A 17,684-nucleotide genomic window follows, 5' to 3' on the forward strand; every position below is an offset into this window, starting at 1 on the left:
TACTATACCATGCTTCGTATCAACTGACCCAGGTTTGATCCCCGGTAGCACCTATGGTTCCCCAAACCCTACCAAGAGTTGTCCTTGGGCATCTGAGCACCACCAGTATGCCCACCCCCAATAAAACCCTAGTCATCTTTATTGCCTCCATTTTCTTTTCCCGCCTAACATTATCCAAGTCACTTTCTGCTCTTTAGTGTTCTCCATCATACAACTGGGCTAAGCCCTTGGGACCTTTTCCCTTGGGTTTTTTGGAAGTGCTGGAGGATTGCTCCTGGGTGGGGGTTAATTACAGGAATGTAGGGGGAACAAAGTGGAGTTGAGGGGTCCTCAGCTCTTTGACTCGTCTCCTTAACCTGAGACTAGAGAGCCTAATACATAGGTTCTGAAATAGGTTCCAAGCACCTAAGTGCTAAGCAAGTTGCATAGAGCTAATTAGGAAAGAAAATTAGAAAATTAAAAAGCCATCTAATGCGCAAAAATGAGCTTCAAGAACAATATCCACCAGAGATGGTCAAAGTCCGATGGAGAAGAGAATTGGGGGAGACAAAATTCTGGGGTGCAAAGCCCCCTCCCATCTCCTTACATAGATGTTCCTTCCACTTCAGGACTACAGTTCACTTCTAATTACAGGATCCCTTTTTCCTATGCTATTCTCAGTCCCAAACTTGCAAGGCCCCTCACCAGCTCTCCCTGACCCCTCTGTTCTGAACAGTTTTGTCTATACACCTGTGTTCATCAATCAAGTCCCCACTTCCAGCTTAAATACAGTCTGCTCTTCCAATTCGGGTCCTACACTCACCCTACCCAACCCCCAAAAGCTATACCCCTTAGCTTAGACTAAACTCAGAGCCCAGGCTTCAGCCGGCTTCCAGCAACTGTCCCCTCCACCCCGTGGGATTCCTTCCTTCTCCACATATTCTTGAGTAGCTAACTGTCTTCTGCTCCTGCAGTGATGCCCAAACATCATCAGTCCTTGAGAATCTGGTACTAGGATCACCCCATCCTAACCACCAATGGTTTAGTCTTCTTGCGGAACCTTCTGGTAGCTTTTGCTTCTGCTCTGTGGATAAAAGCCTCTCCCTGCCTCTTTGTCCCAGAACTGCCAAGTAACTTCAGCCACAGACAGTCACCACTAAGCTGGGGAGAGGGGCCTGGCCTGACCTGAAAGGTCCTTGCCAGTCTGTCTCCTCCATATGAACTGCTGAGTTAGAAGAGTGATAACCCAGGATCAGGCCACTTTCTCACAGGTTACTCACTAGCCACCACAGAAGGTCTGGGTGATTTGGAGGCTTCCCTCTTGCAAAACTCCTGAGACTCCTTTTGCACCATATTACCACACAGTTTTCCTCAAAGTGCAGCGTGTGTGTGTGTGTGTGTGTGTGTGTGTGTGTGTGTGTGTGTGTGTGTGTGTGTGTGTGTGTTGGAGGGATGAGCTGTTGATTGTCTGACCTGTCAAGAGGGGTGTGTGTCTTTGTGTGTGGTGTCAAGAGGTGTGGGGTGTGTGTGTGTGTTGAGGATTGTGGAGAAAAAGGAAGGCATATGCATGAGTAGTTTGGGATTGTGAAAAAGGGTGTTGGTGGGCGTGTCCTCCAAACGCCAAGGGTGTGCCTGTGCCCTGGGGAGCTGGGGTCCAGCAGTCACTCGTGCTCAGGGGCCCCCTTCCTGGCTCTGTGCTGGGGAAGCAGGTGGTGCTAAGAATCGACCTGGTCTGCACGCGCCCCCACCATCTCCTGAACCGTCTCCCCGAAGTGAGCAGGTCTAAGTCCGAAAGGCGTTGCAAGAGGAAGCAAGCTCTGGGGAGCGCCCAGCCCGCTGCAGGCCGGAAGCGAGACGGGGCGGCCTGGGAGGGGAAAGGAAGGGTGCAGGCCCGATCGCCTCCCGGATGGGGCCCCACCCGCGTCTCCCCGCCTTTGGGCGCCTCGGGCTGGGGCCGCCCCGCCCGCGCCCTGGGGCCCCGGAGCGAGCTGGGAGGCGCCCGGGCGCGCCCTCGCCCTCGAGCCGCCCCGGGCCCCGGGGGCTGCCGGCACCCAACTAACTCACCGTCGGCGCCCGGAGTTCCGTGGCTGCCGCGGGCCGGGCTGAGCAGCAGCAGCAGCAGCGGCAGCAGCGGCAGCGGCGGCAGCAGGAGGCCCGGCGGGCGGCCCCCGGGCCCGGGCCCCCGGCCCCCCATGACGCCGCGCACCTCCGGCGCCCTCGACTCCGCCTGGACCCGCCCGGGGCGCCGAGATAAGGCGGTGGGGGCCGGGCGGTGGCTTCCGGCGTTAGGCGTGGAGCCCCAGTAGTCGCGGGGTCCGGGCGGGCGAGCGGGGTGCCCTGGGCCAGGGGACACACGCCTGGAGCTGGAGATCCACACACACAGCCGAGCCCGGGTCTGATTCGAGGCCCCAGATGGCACCCCGGGGTGCAGAGGAGTCTAGAGGAGGGAAGGACTTAGAGGAGGTGAAGTGGTCCAGACCCAAGGGCAGGTGAGGGGGCGAGAAGCCAGAGCCCCAGACTTGCTCGCTCGGTGACATCCTAAGGGGACCCAGAGCAGAGCCTTGGGGACAGAGGAGGTCCTTTTGGCTGCTCCAGGACTCCCCAAACTGGGCTTGGGAAGCATGCGAAGAGCCCTTGGGATGATGGTCACCGGGAAGGCAAGGCAAACGAAGCTTCTGGGAATGGAAGCTGCTCTTATGCAACATTGAGGGGACTGCAGAGAACTAAGCCCTACAAGGAGTGTTAAGCAGAGATGGGCCTCTGGGAATGGGCACAGGCGCCCGTGCCAGCTCTATAGAGTATTGGGGTTGCCCCAGCAGAGACCAGAAGACTAGCCCACAGCTGCCTGCACGATGCCAGTACAATGCAAGGCAGACTTGGTTCGATTCTTTGCAGTGCACAAAGAGGACGGAGATGAGAGTGGTGGTGTGTTTGGCTGGGATGCCCTGAACTTAATTTATCCGCAGATGTGGAGAAAGGGAGGCACGGAATGATAGAGATCCACTAAGTTTCCTGTTCGGACAACTGCAAAGAGAGAGAAGAAATAAAGGGAGAGAATAACTGCAAGGGAGAAGAAATAAAGACCTCCAACTGCGGACAGGGTTGCATTTGCCACTCTCTCCCTCACATCTTTCCTTGCTTTCTTCTTTGTGCCATAAGCCACTTGCTATGAATCTACTGAATCTAACTTCCCTTTAAAGACACCCATATAAGGACTGAACTTGTGCAGCTGTAAAAAAAAAACTTCCTGTGTTCTTTTTGCAGCAGGCATTCTTGCCAATTACTTTTTGTTCTCAACGATGATAAGACCCCTCTTTGGGACACAGTGGTTGGACTGCGCAGGGGCTACAATTTATCTCCTCTGGTTTAGAATTTTTATTAAGTGCATTTTGTCAGTGAATTTTGAAATAATAGGATGATTTCAATCAAAAATATCATCCAAAACATTTTGAAGCCACATGCCCTTCCTCTGCCATATCTTTCAGCAGAATAAATATATTCTTGTGCATATCTTTTAATTGGCAGTGGAAAAATAATTTATCCTAAACTTAAGGCTGGCAGTAAGAGCGGACAAAAATGATCACCCAGTGGCTTTTCAGTAAGGACAGGTTGTTGTCAGATGAGAATGAGGCGCAAGGGGCTCTGGAACCAAAGAAAGGGACTCCTCTCTGGTCCAACTGTTGGAACAAAGATCACCATCACCAACTTTCTGTTATCTCTTTTGAAAACAGGACTTCTCTCCTATGAAAGGGAAATCTACTCCAAAACTGCACATTTTAAACAAAAGACCCTTATTAAAAAATGAAACAAGCGTCAAGAAAGCATCAAACAACAAAATAAAAGTGAAAACAGAGACTTCAACCCCAACAAATGCCTTACGAGCTTTTAGTGAAACATCAGAAAAGAATACCTAGAGAAATGCAAGAAGACATTCCAAGGTCTTCTAAAAGATAGAACTTTTCTATGACATCTAGGTTTTAATCAGTTCATCAAAGAAAATAAAATTGTTTTGTTTGTTTTTTGTTTCTGGGCCCAGACTTACTCCTGGCTCTGCACTCAGGAATAACCCATCATGGTGATCCAGGACCACATTGTACCAGGGAACAAACCTAAATCCTTCAAGTCCACCAGGAGAGAATCTGAGCACCAATTAGTGTGCCCTGGAAAACAATAGTAACAATAATGAAAACTAAGACATCAGCTAAAAAAGAGGACTCCATTCCTATGACTTCTATGACGCCTATGGCTCCATTCATAGGTGGATGTTGTAGTCAAATCCATACTAAATGAAAGCAGTGGTTTTCAGTGGCAAGGGGAGAGGGACCATGTGGAGTTGGCAGTTAATGCTGAGAGAGTTTTGTTTTTGGCTAGATGGAAAAGCACTTCTGTTGGATAATGGTGACAGTTGCAGTGCAATGAGGAAATACTCAACAGTCACTGAACCGTGCACTCAAAACAGTAAAATGTGTTGTTGTTTAAAAAAAAAAAAAGACTATTTTTATTTTAATTTTACCAGGCAGACTCAGACTGTCTAAATAAATTTTGAATCGTGGAGCAATTATGTGGGATTAGAAACTCAGGAAAGATCTCTCAAAAGCTGAAACATAATGTTCCTTTAATTCCAAGAAAATCCCCTTATGGGTATATGGGGTAGCCAGGGGCATAGGGCAAGAGGTGGGAAGAAAAAATGATGGTCTAGTATCACCAGGATTTCCCCTAGAGAAATTTCCCCCAGATTTCTCTAGCCCCCAGACATTCTTGCCCAAGAGGCAATTCCCAGGCTCCAAAAGCAGGTAAGAGGTTGCAGGATAACTCTGCCTTCTCTTCCCACTCATCATTTCCTCCCCCAAAGCCATACACAAAGATTTTTCCCTAGAGTTCACTTGTGGGACTGGGGAGTCTGGCAGATTGTTGCACATAGAGGGTGGGGTGGGCAAAGAACCAGGATGTCTTACTCATTCAACTAAAGCTTAGCAGCCGCGTGTTTCCAGAAAATCCTGGCAACACACACAGGTGCCAGAGAGCTCTGCAAAAGCATTTGCTGCATTTCTGGGAATGCCCTTTTTTCCCACTGCACCTTCCCAAGACCACCATCATTGACAAGGTGCCCTGTCAATACAGTGCCAGCCCAAGTGTGGAGGGATTGAAATTGTTGTTATTGTTTTGGGGCCACACTCAGAGTTTACTCCTGGCTCTGCGCTCAGGAATTACTCCTGGCAGCGCTCGAGGGACCATATGGGATGCTGGGAATCAAGCTCAGGTCAGCTGCATGCAAGGTAAGAGCCTTACTGTACAGCCTTACATACTCCAGTCCTAGAATATGTATTTACTTTGTTTCATTTTATTTTTGTTAGGGAACCAAACCCTGCTTTACTCAGAGCTTACTTCTGACTCTGTATTCAAGGGTCATTCATGCGGGCACTTAAGAGACTATGTGTGAGCAATGTCTCACTCACCTGTGGGATTTAAGAAAAATAAAAGACATATAATATGTTAATAACACCCAGAGACGGGGCCGGAGAAATAGCATTAGCGGTGTTTGCCTTGCAAGCAGCTGATCCAGGACCTAAGGTGGTTGGTTCGAATCCCGGCGTCCCAGATGGCTCCCCACCCCCACCCCCAAGCCTGCCAGGAGCTATTTCTGAGCAGATAGCCAGGAGTAACCCCTGAGCACTGCCGGGTGTGGCCCAAAAAACCAATAATAATAATAATTATAATTATAATTATAATACCCAGAGACAATAGAGATAAAGACTGGAAGGACCAGCCTACTAAATATGAAGCTTACCACAAAGAGTGGTGAGTGCAGTTAGAGAAATAACTACACTGACAACTATCATGACAATGGTAATGAGTGAGAGAAATAGAATTCCTGTCTCAAAGGCAGGGGGTGGGGAGGAGGAAGATGGGTGGCATTGGTGGTGGGTGGGAAGGTTGCACTGGTGAAGGGGGGTGTTCTTTATGACTGAAACCCAACTACAAACATGTTTATAATCATGATGATTAAATAAAGATATTATTTTAAAAAATATGAAAGGATTTGGTCCAGAAGCCAAGTGGTCTCAGGTGCTTTGGTGTTGGGAAAAAAAAGGAAAAAAGAGGGGCTGGAGAGATAGCACAATGGTAGGGCAGACTGTGGTTCGAATCCCAGCATCCCATATGGTTCCCCCTTCTCCCCCCACTCCTTTGCCTACCAGGAGCAATTTCTGAGTGCAGAGCCAGGAGTAACTCCTAAGCACCACCAGGTGTGCCCCCCCCCCAAAAAAAAAGACCATGTGTGGTACGAAGGAGACTGTCAGTTCCCTGCAAGGTAAAAACTTTCACCTCTGTACTATTTCCTTTGGTTTTTTGGTTTTCACTGAGGTTGGGGAACACCCCAGCCGTGCTCAGTGACTTCTCTCAGCTCTGTTCTGGGGTCACTACTGGCAGTGCTCAGAGGACTGTACTTTGAATTTCCTACCTAGTTCCAAGACTGGAATCTAGATGCAAACTTTCAACTGGCCCAACTGACGTTCAGAGAGCAGCTCAAGATTTCTCCCATCTTTCCCCCTGGCCCTCCAGAGGGGAGGACAAGTCCCGCTGATACTGGGGCTCTGCCACTCAGTCTGTCTCTTACAGACTTACTTATCTTGAGGAAGCATCAGGCAGCCATGAGCTTGTGTGTTCCACCAGCCCTGAAATGAAACTTGTTAATAGCCCAGTTCCTGGTCCATGGTCAGTCCAAGGATACTTGCAGGCACCCATGGCCCCATAAAGCACCTCCAGAACCATTGCTGAGGAGACCACACAGCTGTGAGAGCTGATTGTTCCTGGTGTTCTTGATAAGCACCAGTTGATGGAGGACACTCAGGGCTGACCCTGCAATCTTCTAACAACAAGGCCTTCATGCAATTATCTCTGTGAAAGGTTTCACTACAGGTTTTACTGGTTTCTCTGCTTAGAGCCACTTTCTTCTACCTTCCTCTTATCTTTTTTTTTGTTTTTGTTTTTGTTTTTTGGGCCACACCCGGTGACACTCAAGGGTTACTCCTGGTTATGTGCTCAGAAATGGTTCCTGTCTTGGGGGGCTTTATGGGACGCCAGGGGATCAAACCATGGTTCATCCTAGGTTAGTGCATGCAAGGCAAGCACCCTACTGCTTGCGCCACTGCTCTGTCCCCCCTCTTATCTTCTTTTTCCCCACGTCTTCATTTGTGAGTGTTTTTGAGTGTTTCAGAAAGTATCCCGTGTGGGAACTGGAGAGATATCAAGAGAACAGTTGCCTTCCATGTGGCCAACACAAATTCAATAATCAGCACCTAAATGGTCCCCCAAGCCCACAAGCAGTGCTCCCCTGGCACAAAGACAGGAGTTAATGCTGAGCACTGCCAGATATGCCCAAGAAAATATTCCCAAATGGTGGAAATGGGAATAACCTTTTGTTTTTGTTTTTTGTTTTTTGTTTTTTGTTTTTTGGGTCACTCTTTGGGTTACTTCTGGCTCTACACTCAGAAATCGCTCCTGGTAGGCTCTGGGGACCATATGGGATGCCGGAATTCGAACTACTGTCCTTCTGCTTGCAAGGCAAACGCATTACCTTCATAATATCTCTCCGTCCCCGAATAACCACTTTATTTCATTTCCAAATAGATCTTGATTTTTTTCCTATAATTTAAAGATTGAGTTTAGACTTCAGTGTTCAAAATATTTCAATAAGAGCTCTCTTGACTGCCTGTTTCATTTTTATTTAATTTAATTCATTTTAATTAATTAATTTATTTATTTTATTTGCCTGTTTTATTTTTTTGTTTTGTTTTTTTTTGTTTGTTTGTTTTTGGGCCACACCTGGCGGCACTCAGGGGTTACTCCTGGCTATGCGCTCAGAAGTTGCTCCTGGCTTGGGGGACCATATGGGACACCGGGGGATCGAACCACGTGGTCCGTCCAAGGCTAGCGCTGGCAAGGCAGGCACCTTACCTTTGGCGCCACCGCCCGGCCCTGCCTGTTTTATTTAATATAATTATTTAGAATGTGTAATTTGGGGATAGGTTTCCCTAGAATAAGTGAGAAGTCCTGCTTTGTTAAGAGCTAGCAGAAAGTTGGTGATGGTAATTTCAGCTCTAATAATTGGACCAGTAACTCCTTTCTCAGGCTCTAATACCTTCTCCAGAGCCTCTTATACCCTGACTCTCACCTTGTCTAATATGCTGAATAGATTTACTTAAATTTTTCACTTTGGAAAAAAATTCAGAACTAGTCCTATTATTTTTGTTTGTTTGCTTTTGGGCTACACAATGTGGTACTCAGGAGTTATTCCTGCCTCTGCGATCAGGATTACTTTGGCTCCTGGCAGGCTTGAGGTACCATATGGGATGCCAGGAATTGAACCCGGGTCAGTCCCGGGTCGGCAGCAAGCAAGGCAAAAGCCCTACCGCTATGCTATCATTCCAGCCCCAACTAATCATTTCTTGTTTTTTTATTGTTTGTTTTTTTTTGGTTTTTGGGTCACACCTGGTGGCACTCAAGGATCACTCCTGGCTCTGTGCTCAGAAGTCACTCCCGGCAGGCACAAGGGAACAAATGGGATACTGGGATTTAAACCACCGTTCGTTTGAATCAACTGCTTGCAAGGCAAACACCCTACCGCTGTGCTATCTCTCTGGCCCCGCAACTAATCATTTCTAAAGGCGAACATGGGTGCAAATGTTTGTGCTTATAAATTAATTACCATTATACTAATAATACCTTTTCTCTCTCTACTATCACTAAACTTGTGATTATTCTGAAGTTCTGATGAAAATGTTCACTTTTGTTTTTAAACTTTATTGATTGATTGGTTTTTGGGCCACACCTGGCAGTCCTCAGGGGTTCTCCTGGCTCTACAGTCAGAAATAGCCCCCTGACAGGCTGGGAGACCATATGGGAGGCAGGGAATCGAACCAGGTCCCTCCTGGGTCGGCAGCATTCAAGGCAAATGCCCTACTACTGTGCTCTATCCGGCCCCATCACTTTTTTTTTTTTTTAAGTTTTTTTTTTTTGAGACCAATGTGAATTGATCTTTCACAGTTGTGTTTCAGGCACATAGTGTCAGTGAATTTGGGCCATTTCCACCACAGTGTTGACCTCCCTCTGCCATAGGTCCCAGCATGCATCCCAGACCTCCATCCTTAGCCCCCTGGACTGGTAGTGTAACAGGTCCCTTTTGTGTCTAGCTTGTTATAATTTGGGTCTCTTGATTCTATTGTCATTGATTTTGGTTTGGGTATTTAGGTCTGACCATTTTTTTTATTTCCACTCAATGTTCCTGAGATCTCACCCATTTTTTTCCCCTCAATTTATAGGAAGACATAGAAATAAGAGACAGAAAAAGATGATTCATGATCTATGGTTCTGTGGAAAAAAAGGTGGGAGCCTCTGTCTAGAAGCTATAAATATATATTAAATTAAAAAAGAAAAAAATGAAAGAAAGAAAATTTAGGGCCTGGAGAGATAGCACAGCGGCGTTTGCCTTGCAAGCAGCCGATCCAGGACCAAAGGTGGTTGGTTCAAATCCCAGTGTCCCATATGGTCCCCCGTACCTGCCAGGAGCTATTTCTGAGCAGACAGCCAGGAGTAACCTCTGAGCAAAGCCGGATGTGGCCCAAAAACCAAAAAAAAAAAAAAAAAAAGAAAAAAGAAAAAAAAAATAAAAAAGAAAAAAAGAAAATTTAAAATTAAAATATGTAAAATTAATAAAATAAAAAAATTTAATGGGTGGTAGATGTGGAAATATTTTTTCTTTCTTTTCTATTCTTTTCTTTTTTACATAGGCACAGTAAACATTGGGGAATTGGAAAAGAAAGTCTCTTGTCCTAAGAGATACAGGGTGTCTCTACCCTTGAAGTATACCTTCATGAAACTGACTACAGGCTCCAGACATGTTAGTTGTCAATCCCAAGATTGAAAAAGTTCATTTTTTTAACCCTACTGTTTTTGGAGGGTGGGGGAACCTGGCTTTGCATAGGGTTTACTCCTAATTCTATACTCAGGAATTACTCTTGGACCATTTGGGGTGCTGGGGACCAAAGCCAGGTCAGCTGTACTGAAGACAAGTCCCCTACTTGCTATACTATCTCTGCAGCCCTTAAAGTTCACTTTATTTTGAGCTTTTTTTTTTTTTTCTGGGTCTCTGTCATGATTTTACTAGTGTCATCATATCTACTTTCTATCTTCCACAAACTACCACTGGTGCTCAGATAATTCCCTGCCTGGTTTTCCCATGCAACCTTCACAAGTTCACTTTTTCTCCCCAATTACTTTATTTAGGATTTTTGGGATAACATTAGGTGATGCTTAGTGGCTATTCCTGGCTCTGTACTCAGAAGTCCTCACTGGCAGTGCTCAGGAGACCATCTGTGTTGCTCAGGATTTAAGCCTGGGCTCCCACAGCCATACACAGGGCAAATACCTCATCGTCTGTACAATCTCTGACCTCCCATTATTTTTCTTTTCCTGGTGCTCGGGATTAAATCCAATATTTAGCCCCAAAGAAACATGTCTTGTACTGCTAAGCTACATTTAAAAACAAAAGAAGGAGGTATAATTTGAAGTTAATGCACAGATGATATATTTCTACTTCAAAAAGTGCCCCAATAAATCATGTTTAGCACTTCTTATCTTTTTTCCCCCCATCAGTTGCACCAGGACATAGAGGATACCATATAAACCAACTCTCCCTGTGTCTGGCAAATCTGTCATTATCTTCTCCTGGAGAGAAGGAAAGAGTGGAATTAGTCATTGTCAGTCCTAGATTTTCTGTGGGTGTTAATATTCAACTCTGCTGTGCATCCTTTTTGCTAGCTGGTAGAAAAGCTTCCTATTAGTCATCTCCCTACCTGTCTCATTTCCTGTTCATTGATGGGCTCAGTGGCCCCTACGTGATATATCCCCAGGTGACTGTCTCCTACGCTGTCTCCAGGACTCTGATGACACCCCATATTGTACTAACTTGCTCACACAGTTGTTTTCAAGTGGATATGAGCTAGTACTTTGAATCTGTGCCAAATGGATAATGGCAAAGGAAGCATCTATTAGCCAGTTCAAAAGATTTCCGGGGCTTTGATTTGCCATGGTAGGTTTGAGGAACAAACCTTAAGCAATTACAGGTAATTTAAAAATCCAATTATTATTGGTGGTGTTAAGGAAGGACAGAACTAAATATCCAAACCACAGAGTCAACACCAATGAAATCATGAGACCCAAACTTTAACAACCAAACTTTAAAATGTTCCTGTTATGAGTTGTAACCATGCCCACAAATGCAGTCGCCATGTTTGAATCGGGCCATCTCCATAGACTTACTCTATTTTCGAATGAGATGTAAATGGAGCCATGAAAGATTATGGGTACACCAGCCCATGCAACACAAATTTGGCCATCTCTGGAGGAGAAGGTGTGCCAAGGCCCCACCCAGCAGAAGCCATGCTTGCTGCTTCCATCATCCAGAAGCACTGTTTTCCCTACATCCTGCCTCATCACTGACGCTCGACGATTCCCTGTGGGGACACAGATCTGACCACACTTCCGGTACACTGGTTTTTGGTCTTATGTCACCAGGGCTTTTTTTGAAGTGAGTGTGGGCACCCTCCCCTATATCTTCCTTCTTCTGGGAAAATCTGGCAGTTGTAAGCATGCCCACAAATGCAGCTGCCATGTTTGAATCAGGTCTTCTTCTAGGAGGCCCTGCACCTGATATATGCCCCTAAAATTTGTAGTATAGTAGCTCTGAATTTCTGGAAAACTTAATTTGTTTGATGCTGTCACATCCTTAAAAAAACCCCAATTTGGGACTGGAGAGATAGCATGGAATTTGCCTTGCATGCAGAAGGATGGTGTTTCGAATCCCAGCATCCCATATGGTCCCCCGAGCCAGGCAGGAGTGATTTCTGAGCATGGAGCCAGGAGTAACCCCTGTGCACTGCTGGGTGTGACCCAAAAACCAGAAACAACAACAACAATAACAAAACACCCCAATTTAACAGACTGGACATATAATAAAAAGAGCTTAATTAAACCTCCTGCCATTGTATTAATGACTTCATTGGTGATACAATAATATTCACAAGTGAGCTTGTTATTATTGTTTATCCTCTTCCATTTTTCCCAATAACTTTGCTTTCACTTATCTGGAAACAAATATATTATGAACAACTAGGTCAACTATGTAATGCATTTTCTTTATATAAAAAATAGTTGCCTGTTATGTTGGCGGGCTGGGGTTGTGGGACAGGTACGGGATGGACTCTGGTAATACTGATAGAGGGAGGCTCAGCGGTAGGGCATTTGCCTTGCATGCGGCTAACCCAGGATGGACCGCAGTTTGATCTCCGGCATCCCATATGGTCCTCTGAGCCTGCCAGGAGCGATTTCTGAGCAAATAGTCAGGAATAACCCCTGAGCATCACCGAGTGTGGTCCCCCCCAAAAAAGGTGAAAACAATAACTTTGTAAATCACAATGTCTTATATAAAAAAAAAACATTTTTTTTTTGATTTTTGGGCCACACCAAGTCACACCAGTGACTCTCAGGGGTTACTCCTGGCTAAATGCTCAGAAATCGCTCCTGGCTTGGGGGACCATATGGGACGCCAGGGAATCAAGCTGTGGTCTGTCATAGGTTAGCATGTAGCAGGGCAAATGCCCTACTGCTTGCGCCCCATATAAAAAAATATTTAATAAAAAATCAAATTGTTGGGGCCAGAGAGATAGCATGGAGGAAGGGCATTTACCTTGCATGCAGAAGGATGATAGTTTGAATCCCAGCATCCCATATGGTCCCCTGAACCTGCCAGGAGCGATTTCTTGAGCATAGAGCTAGGAGTAACCCCTGAGCGCTGCCTGGTGTGCCCACTCCAAAATCAAATTGTTATTTTGGTCACTGTATCTACAGATTAAATACAAGTTGCCAATATCAGCACAATGTCAGGCTGCCAAAGCTTAGAAGCTTCCATAAAATATGGGTAGTCACACTTCATCAAGCCACCTGCCCTATAAATAGGCAAACTATATTATCAGCACTCTGGCTGCTGACAACTTTCCTTTTGGGGTCCTTCTCCTTCATTTTCTTGTTGAGTACTAATTAGGAGACTTTGGGTTCAGTTGTAACAATATGATCAAAACTGTCAGGGCCAGTTGTAGCTGAAGGGCTAGAATGCAGGCTCTGCGTACAGGAGCTTTGGATTCTATTGTTGTCCCCTGAGCACTGCCAGGAGTGGCCTCCCATCCCCAAGAAAAAAAATTATTCAAAATGTCAACAGGAAAACTGGAATTGAATGTCTCTGAAATTAATTGGGACCCTGAGCCTCAAGGTTTTACTGAGGGATCTGAGTGATGGTGGGAGTTGGCCAAGCTAAGACATGGACACTACCCAGTTTTTTGTCAGCCTGCCTATATACCATCCTCAGGGGTTACCCGCAGAGTAATAAGACCTGCTACTACAGCAACTCTTACACTCTAACTTTCTCTTCTCCAGAAAATAAGACTGGAATTTATTTCCCCTGGGAACAAGTGCCCACAGTTAAATTCTCCATTCCACAGTCACAGATCAGGGTTCAAGCAGTGTTTGGGTCAGCTTCTCCCAGTCCCCAATGGTCCACCACAGCACTCCACAGTAATGTTTCTCAGAGGCCAAAGGGATATTTCTCAAAGTCAGGCACAGCTTGAGCACATGCTGGTTCTTCTGGATTCTTCCTTCTCAATGTAACGAATATGCATTTTCACAATTCATAACTTATCATCACTGATTTTAGCTTCATCTCCAGATGGCATGCCAGGGTAGTCACTCATCATTCCAAGTAACTCTTGTGTGCTTGTTGATTGTGGTGGTTGTTTTAAATTCTAGCTCCCTAAGAGTGATAGAGCTATAAATTCAAAGCTCAGATTTAACAATACTGAAAACATGATATTTAAGCTGCAACCACCAAACTTCGTATGTTTCTGTCAAGGTGAGGTGGGGTGGGGTAGGGTGGGGGATGACAAAATATAGGAGCACTGGGGCTGGAGGCTGACAGTGGTGGTGGGATTGGTGTCGAAATAGTATACACATAAAACTCAACTGTCAATATAAATCAGGGTTCTTTAATGAAATAAAAAGACTTAAGAAAGAATTCTATCACCCTACAGGGTTATTTAGATCCATGCTGAATGCAGCACTCCAGAGTTATCTGAGACAAGTCAACTCAAACAATCTTTTCCCACAGGTGCCCCTAACAAATGTTGTAACTTGAGTATAGAGCCTTCATACACACCCATTGCATTTCACAGTGTTGGAGGAGCTTGTTTCATTTAAAGCCTTTCCTTTGTGAGAACATGATGACTCCGAAATATTCTCTAAATGGCCTCCTGGACACCAAGTCTCTACCTCAACAGGAGTAAGGAGCCAGCAAAGTCCCCTAGGCAAGCTACAAGTACTCTCTCATGAGGGGATATACTGGGTCTTTCCTTTGGTCAGTTCCTCCCTCCCTCTCTTCCTTTCTTCCCTCCTTCCCTCCCTCCCTCCTTTCTTCCCTTCATTCACTCCTTCCCTCTCTTTCCTCCTGTAGCAAGTCAGCCCCTGAAGAGGTTGACTGATGGTGGGATGGAGGATGAGGCCTTTTTCTTCCAGCTCGGAGCACGCGTCTGCCACCCTGTCTAGCCCACGGTTCTGAGGTGAAACGGCGGGTAAACAGCTCGCAGACAGTCAGGCTCGTGGAAATATTCGCTTTATTCGGAGGACAAAACTGAAGTCCAAAGACTCAGCTTCCGTTCCAGCCAAAAAGCCCCGGCCTTCCACAGACCCTTGTTTTTATACCCCAGAGTCAGGTACCACCCAATGATGGGATCAGATACCAACCAATGGTAGAAGCAGAATCAGGTCCTACCCTAGGGTGGGGGCAGAATGCCAGGTCACACTCTAGGGTAGGGCACAATCACCAATCAGTTTAGGGTGAGTAACATAGTAATCCCCCAAAATATTTACATACACAACACCTCCCTCCTTCCTTCCCTTTCTCTCCTTTCTCTCTTCCTTCCCTCCTTCCCTCCCTTCTTCCCTTTCTTTCTCCATCCCTTCTTCCCTCCTTCCTTCTATTTCTCTCCCTCCTTCCCTCCCTCCCTCCCTCCCTCCATTCCTTCCTTTCTCCCTCCCTTCATTCTTCCCTCCCTCCCTTTCTCCCCCTCTTCCTCCATCCTTCCCTCCCTCTTCCTTCCTTCCTTCCTTCCTTCCTTCCTTCCTTCCTTCCTTCCTTCCTTCCTTCCTTCCTTCCTTCCTTCCTTCCTTCCTTCCTTCCTTCCTTCCTTCCCTCTCTCCTTCCTCCCCTTCTTCCTTCCCAGTTCGGGCCTCAGGGATCACTCCATGGGGTGTTCAGGGACCCATATAATGCTGAGGATCAAACTGGGGTTGAACACATTAACCCTTGTACTTCTGGCTCTTCATTCAGGAATCACTCCTGGCATTGCTGGGGACCATATAGAATGCCAGAAATTGAACTACATTTTTTTAAAAAAAAATCTATTCAAAGTATTTCTGTTAATCATACTTTCTATTTGACCCTACACAGGAATTTAGTATTTTAGAGGAAAATTTTTATTGAAAAATGTAAGAAAAGTGGGGCTAGAGGATAGCACAACAGGTAGAGCATTTGACTTGCATGTGACTAACCCAGGTTTAATTCTCAGCATCCCACATGGTCCCCTGAGCCTGCCAGAAATAATTTCTGAGCACAGAGCCAGGAGTAACCCCTGAGTGCTGCCAGTTGTGGCCCATAAACCTAAAAAAAAAAACTGTAAGAAAAGAACTTACAATTTTTCATTTTGATTTACTATTCTTTGGTAAAAATACATTCAAACTTTGTTCCCTGTGAACAGTTACATTTTGTTTTGAATCCTTCAGGATAAAAGCTGGCCCACCACCTGTTTTCGTTTTGTAAATAAAGTAAGTGTTCATGGAACATAGGGAAGGCTGCTCAGTATTTACATACTGTCTCTGGCAACTTTCCTGTTAGACTTGAGTCATTTTTCCCAGAAATCCTCTAATCAACTTATATTCTCAGCTCCTTCACAGAAACAGCTTACCAGCCTGTGCTCAGACAATTACCACCAATAGGATACAAATTATGTGACACTCTTTAATACATCAGCATGATTTTCCCGAGATGACCATAAAGATATTATGGAATAATACATAATATCTTGTAAATGATGTGTGTCTTATGTTTATTACTCATCCAAATGTTACTGGCTTCTCAACAGAACACTCAGACAAGCACCATGATAATTAAATTCAGTCACCTTTAATAGCCTGCCAATTTTCAGCCCTATAAAAAGGCAGAGGTTTTTTTTGAAATTTTTTTTACTTTTTTTGGGGGGGGCTACACCCTATGATTCTCAGGTGTTACTCCTGCTTCTGTGCCCAGAAATCACAGGACCATATGGGTGCTGGGACTAAACTCAGGGTGGCTGTGTCCAAGGCAAGAGTCCTACCTGCTGTGTTATCTCTCCATGTCTCCCACAGTCACTTTTTCAAAAAATTAATTCTTTAATTGAATCACCTTGAGATACACAGTTACAAAATTGTTCAGATTGAGTTTCACTTATGCAGTGTACACACCTTTCACCAGTGCACATTTCCTGCCACCGATGTCCCCTTACCACCAAGCTATCTTGTTGTGTATGTAAACATTTTATGGGATTATTATGTTACTGACCCTACCCTGATCTGTGATTGTGCCCTACCCTGGGGTGGTACCTGATTCTTCTTCCACCATTGGGTGGTACCTGATTCTGGGGGATAAAAACAAGGGTCTGTGGAAGGCGAGGGGCTTTTTGGCTGGAACTGATGTGGAGGCTCTGGACTTCAGTCCTGTCCACCGAATAAAGCTAATATTTCCACAAGCCTGACGACTGTCTGCGAGCTGTTTACCTGCCGCTTCACCTCAGAACCGCCGGCTGAACAGGGTGGCAGACGCGTGCTCCAAGCTGGAGGGGAAAGACCTCCATCAGTCAACCTCTTCAGGGGCTGACTTGCAACACTATCTCTCCGGCCCCAATGTGCCATAATTTCTTTATCCACTTATCTGTTCTCTGGCACTTGGCTTGTTGACTTTTGCTCCAGGCTCAACAAAACGGGGTCAGTCTGTGGAGCGATCCTGTACAGCAGACCTATATCCCACTGCATGGGGCTAAGTTTGACTCCTGGCACTCAGGAAATGGTCCCAGAACTTAGCTCAGTCAGCCAGCACAGGCAGCTCAGCAACTAGTTTTCATCTTCCTGGTCCTGCTCAACCTCCATGCCAGAGAGAGAGAGCTAGGGGTTACCTGTGACAGCCATGTACTCAAAATATCCAAATAAGCCTTATCCATCTCTGACAAAATACTGGCAAATGCTTCCTAAACTATTGCCAGTTAGTCAATAAAAATACAAGATGAGAGGGTCCGGAGAGATAGCACAGCGGTGTTTGCCTTGCAAGCAGCCGATCCAGGACCAAAGAAGGCTGAACAAGGACGAACCTGGGTTCAAACCACAGTTTCCCATATGGTCCCCCGAGCCAGGAGCAATATCTGAGTGCAGAGCCAGGAGTAACCTCTGAGCATTACCAGGTGTGGCCCCAAAACAAACAAACAAACAAACAAAAAAGAGCACTAAAAGTTACACGGGGCCAGAGAGATAGCATAGAGGTAAGGCGTTTGCCTTGCATACTGAAGGATGGTGGT

The 17,684-nt window shown here is 45.9% G+C and overlaps 1 protein-coding gene across 1 annotated transcript in view; it reads right to left on the minus strand.

Annotated features, from left to right (window-relative positions):
* The window catches only part of SUSD1 (sushi domain containing 1), a 137,687-nt gene extending 120,386 nt beyond the window's left edge, over positions 1–17,301 (minus strand). Inside the window, 3 exon segments of the mRNA XM_049774850.1 lie at positions 1,612–2,416; positions 11,407–11,492; positions 17,289–17,301. Of these exon segments, the coding sequence (XP_049630807.1) occupies positions 1,612–2,416; positions 11,407–11,492; positions 17,289–17,301 (904 nt within the window).
* Positions 17,302–17,684: the final 383 nt, after the last annotated feature.

The sequence above is a fragment of the Suncus etruscus genome, chromosome 1 (genome assembly GCF_024139225.1).
Source record: "Suncus etruscus isolate mSunEtr1 chromosome 1, mSunEtr1.pri.cur, whole genome shotgun sequence".
NCBI classification, from domain to species: Eukaryota; Metazoa; Chordata; class Mammalia; order Eulipotyphla; family Soricidae; genus Suncus; species Suncus etruscus.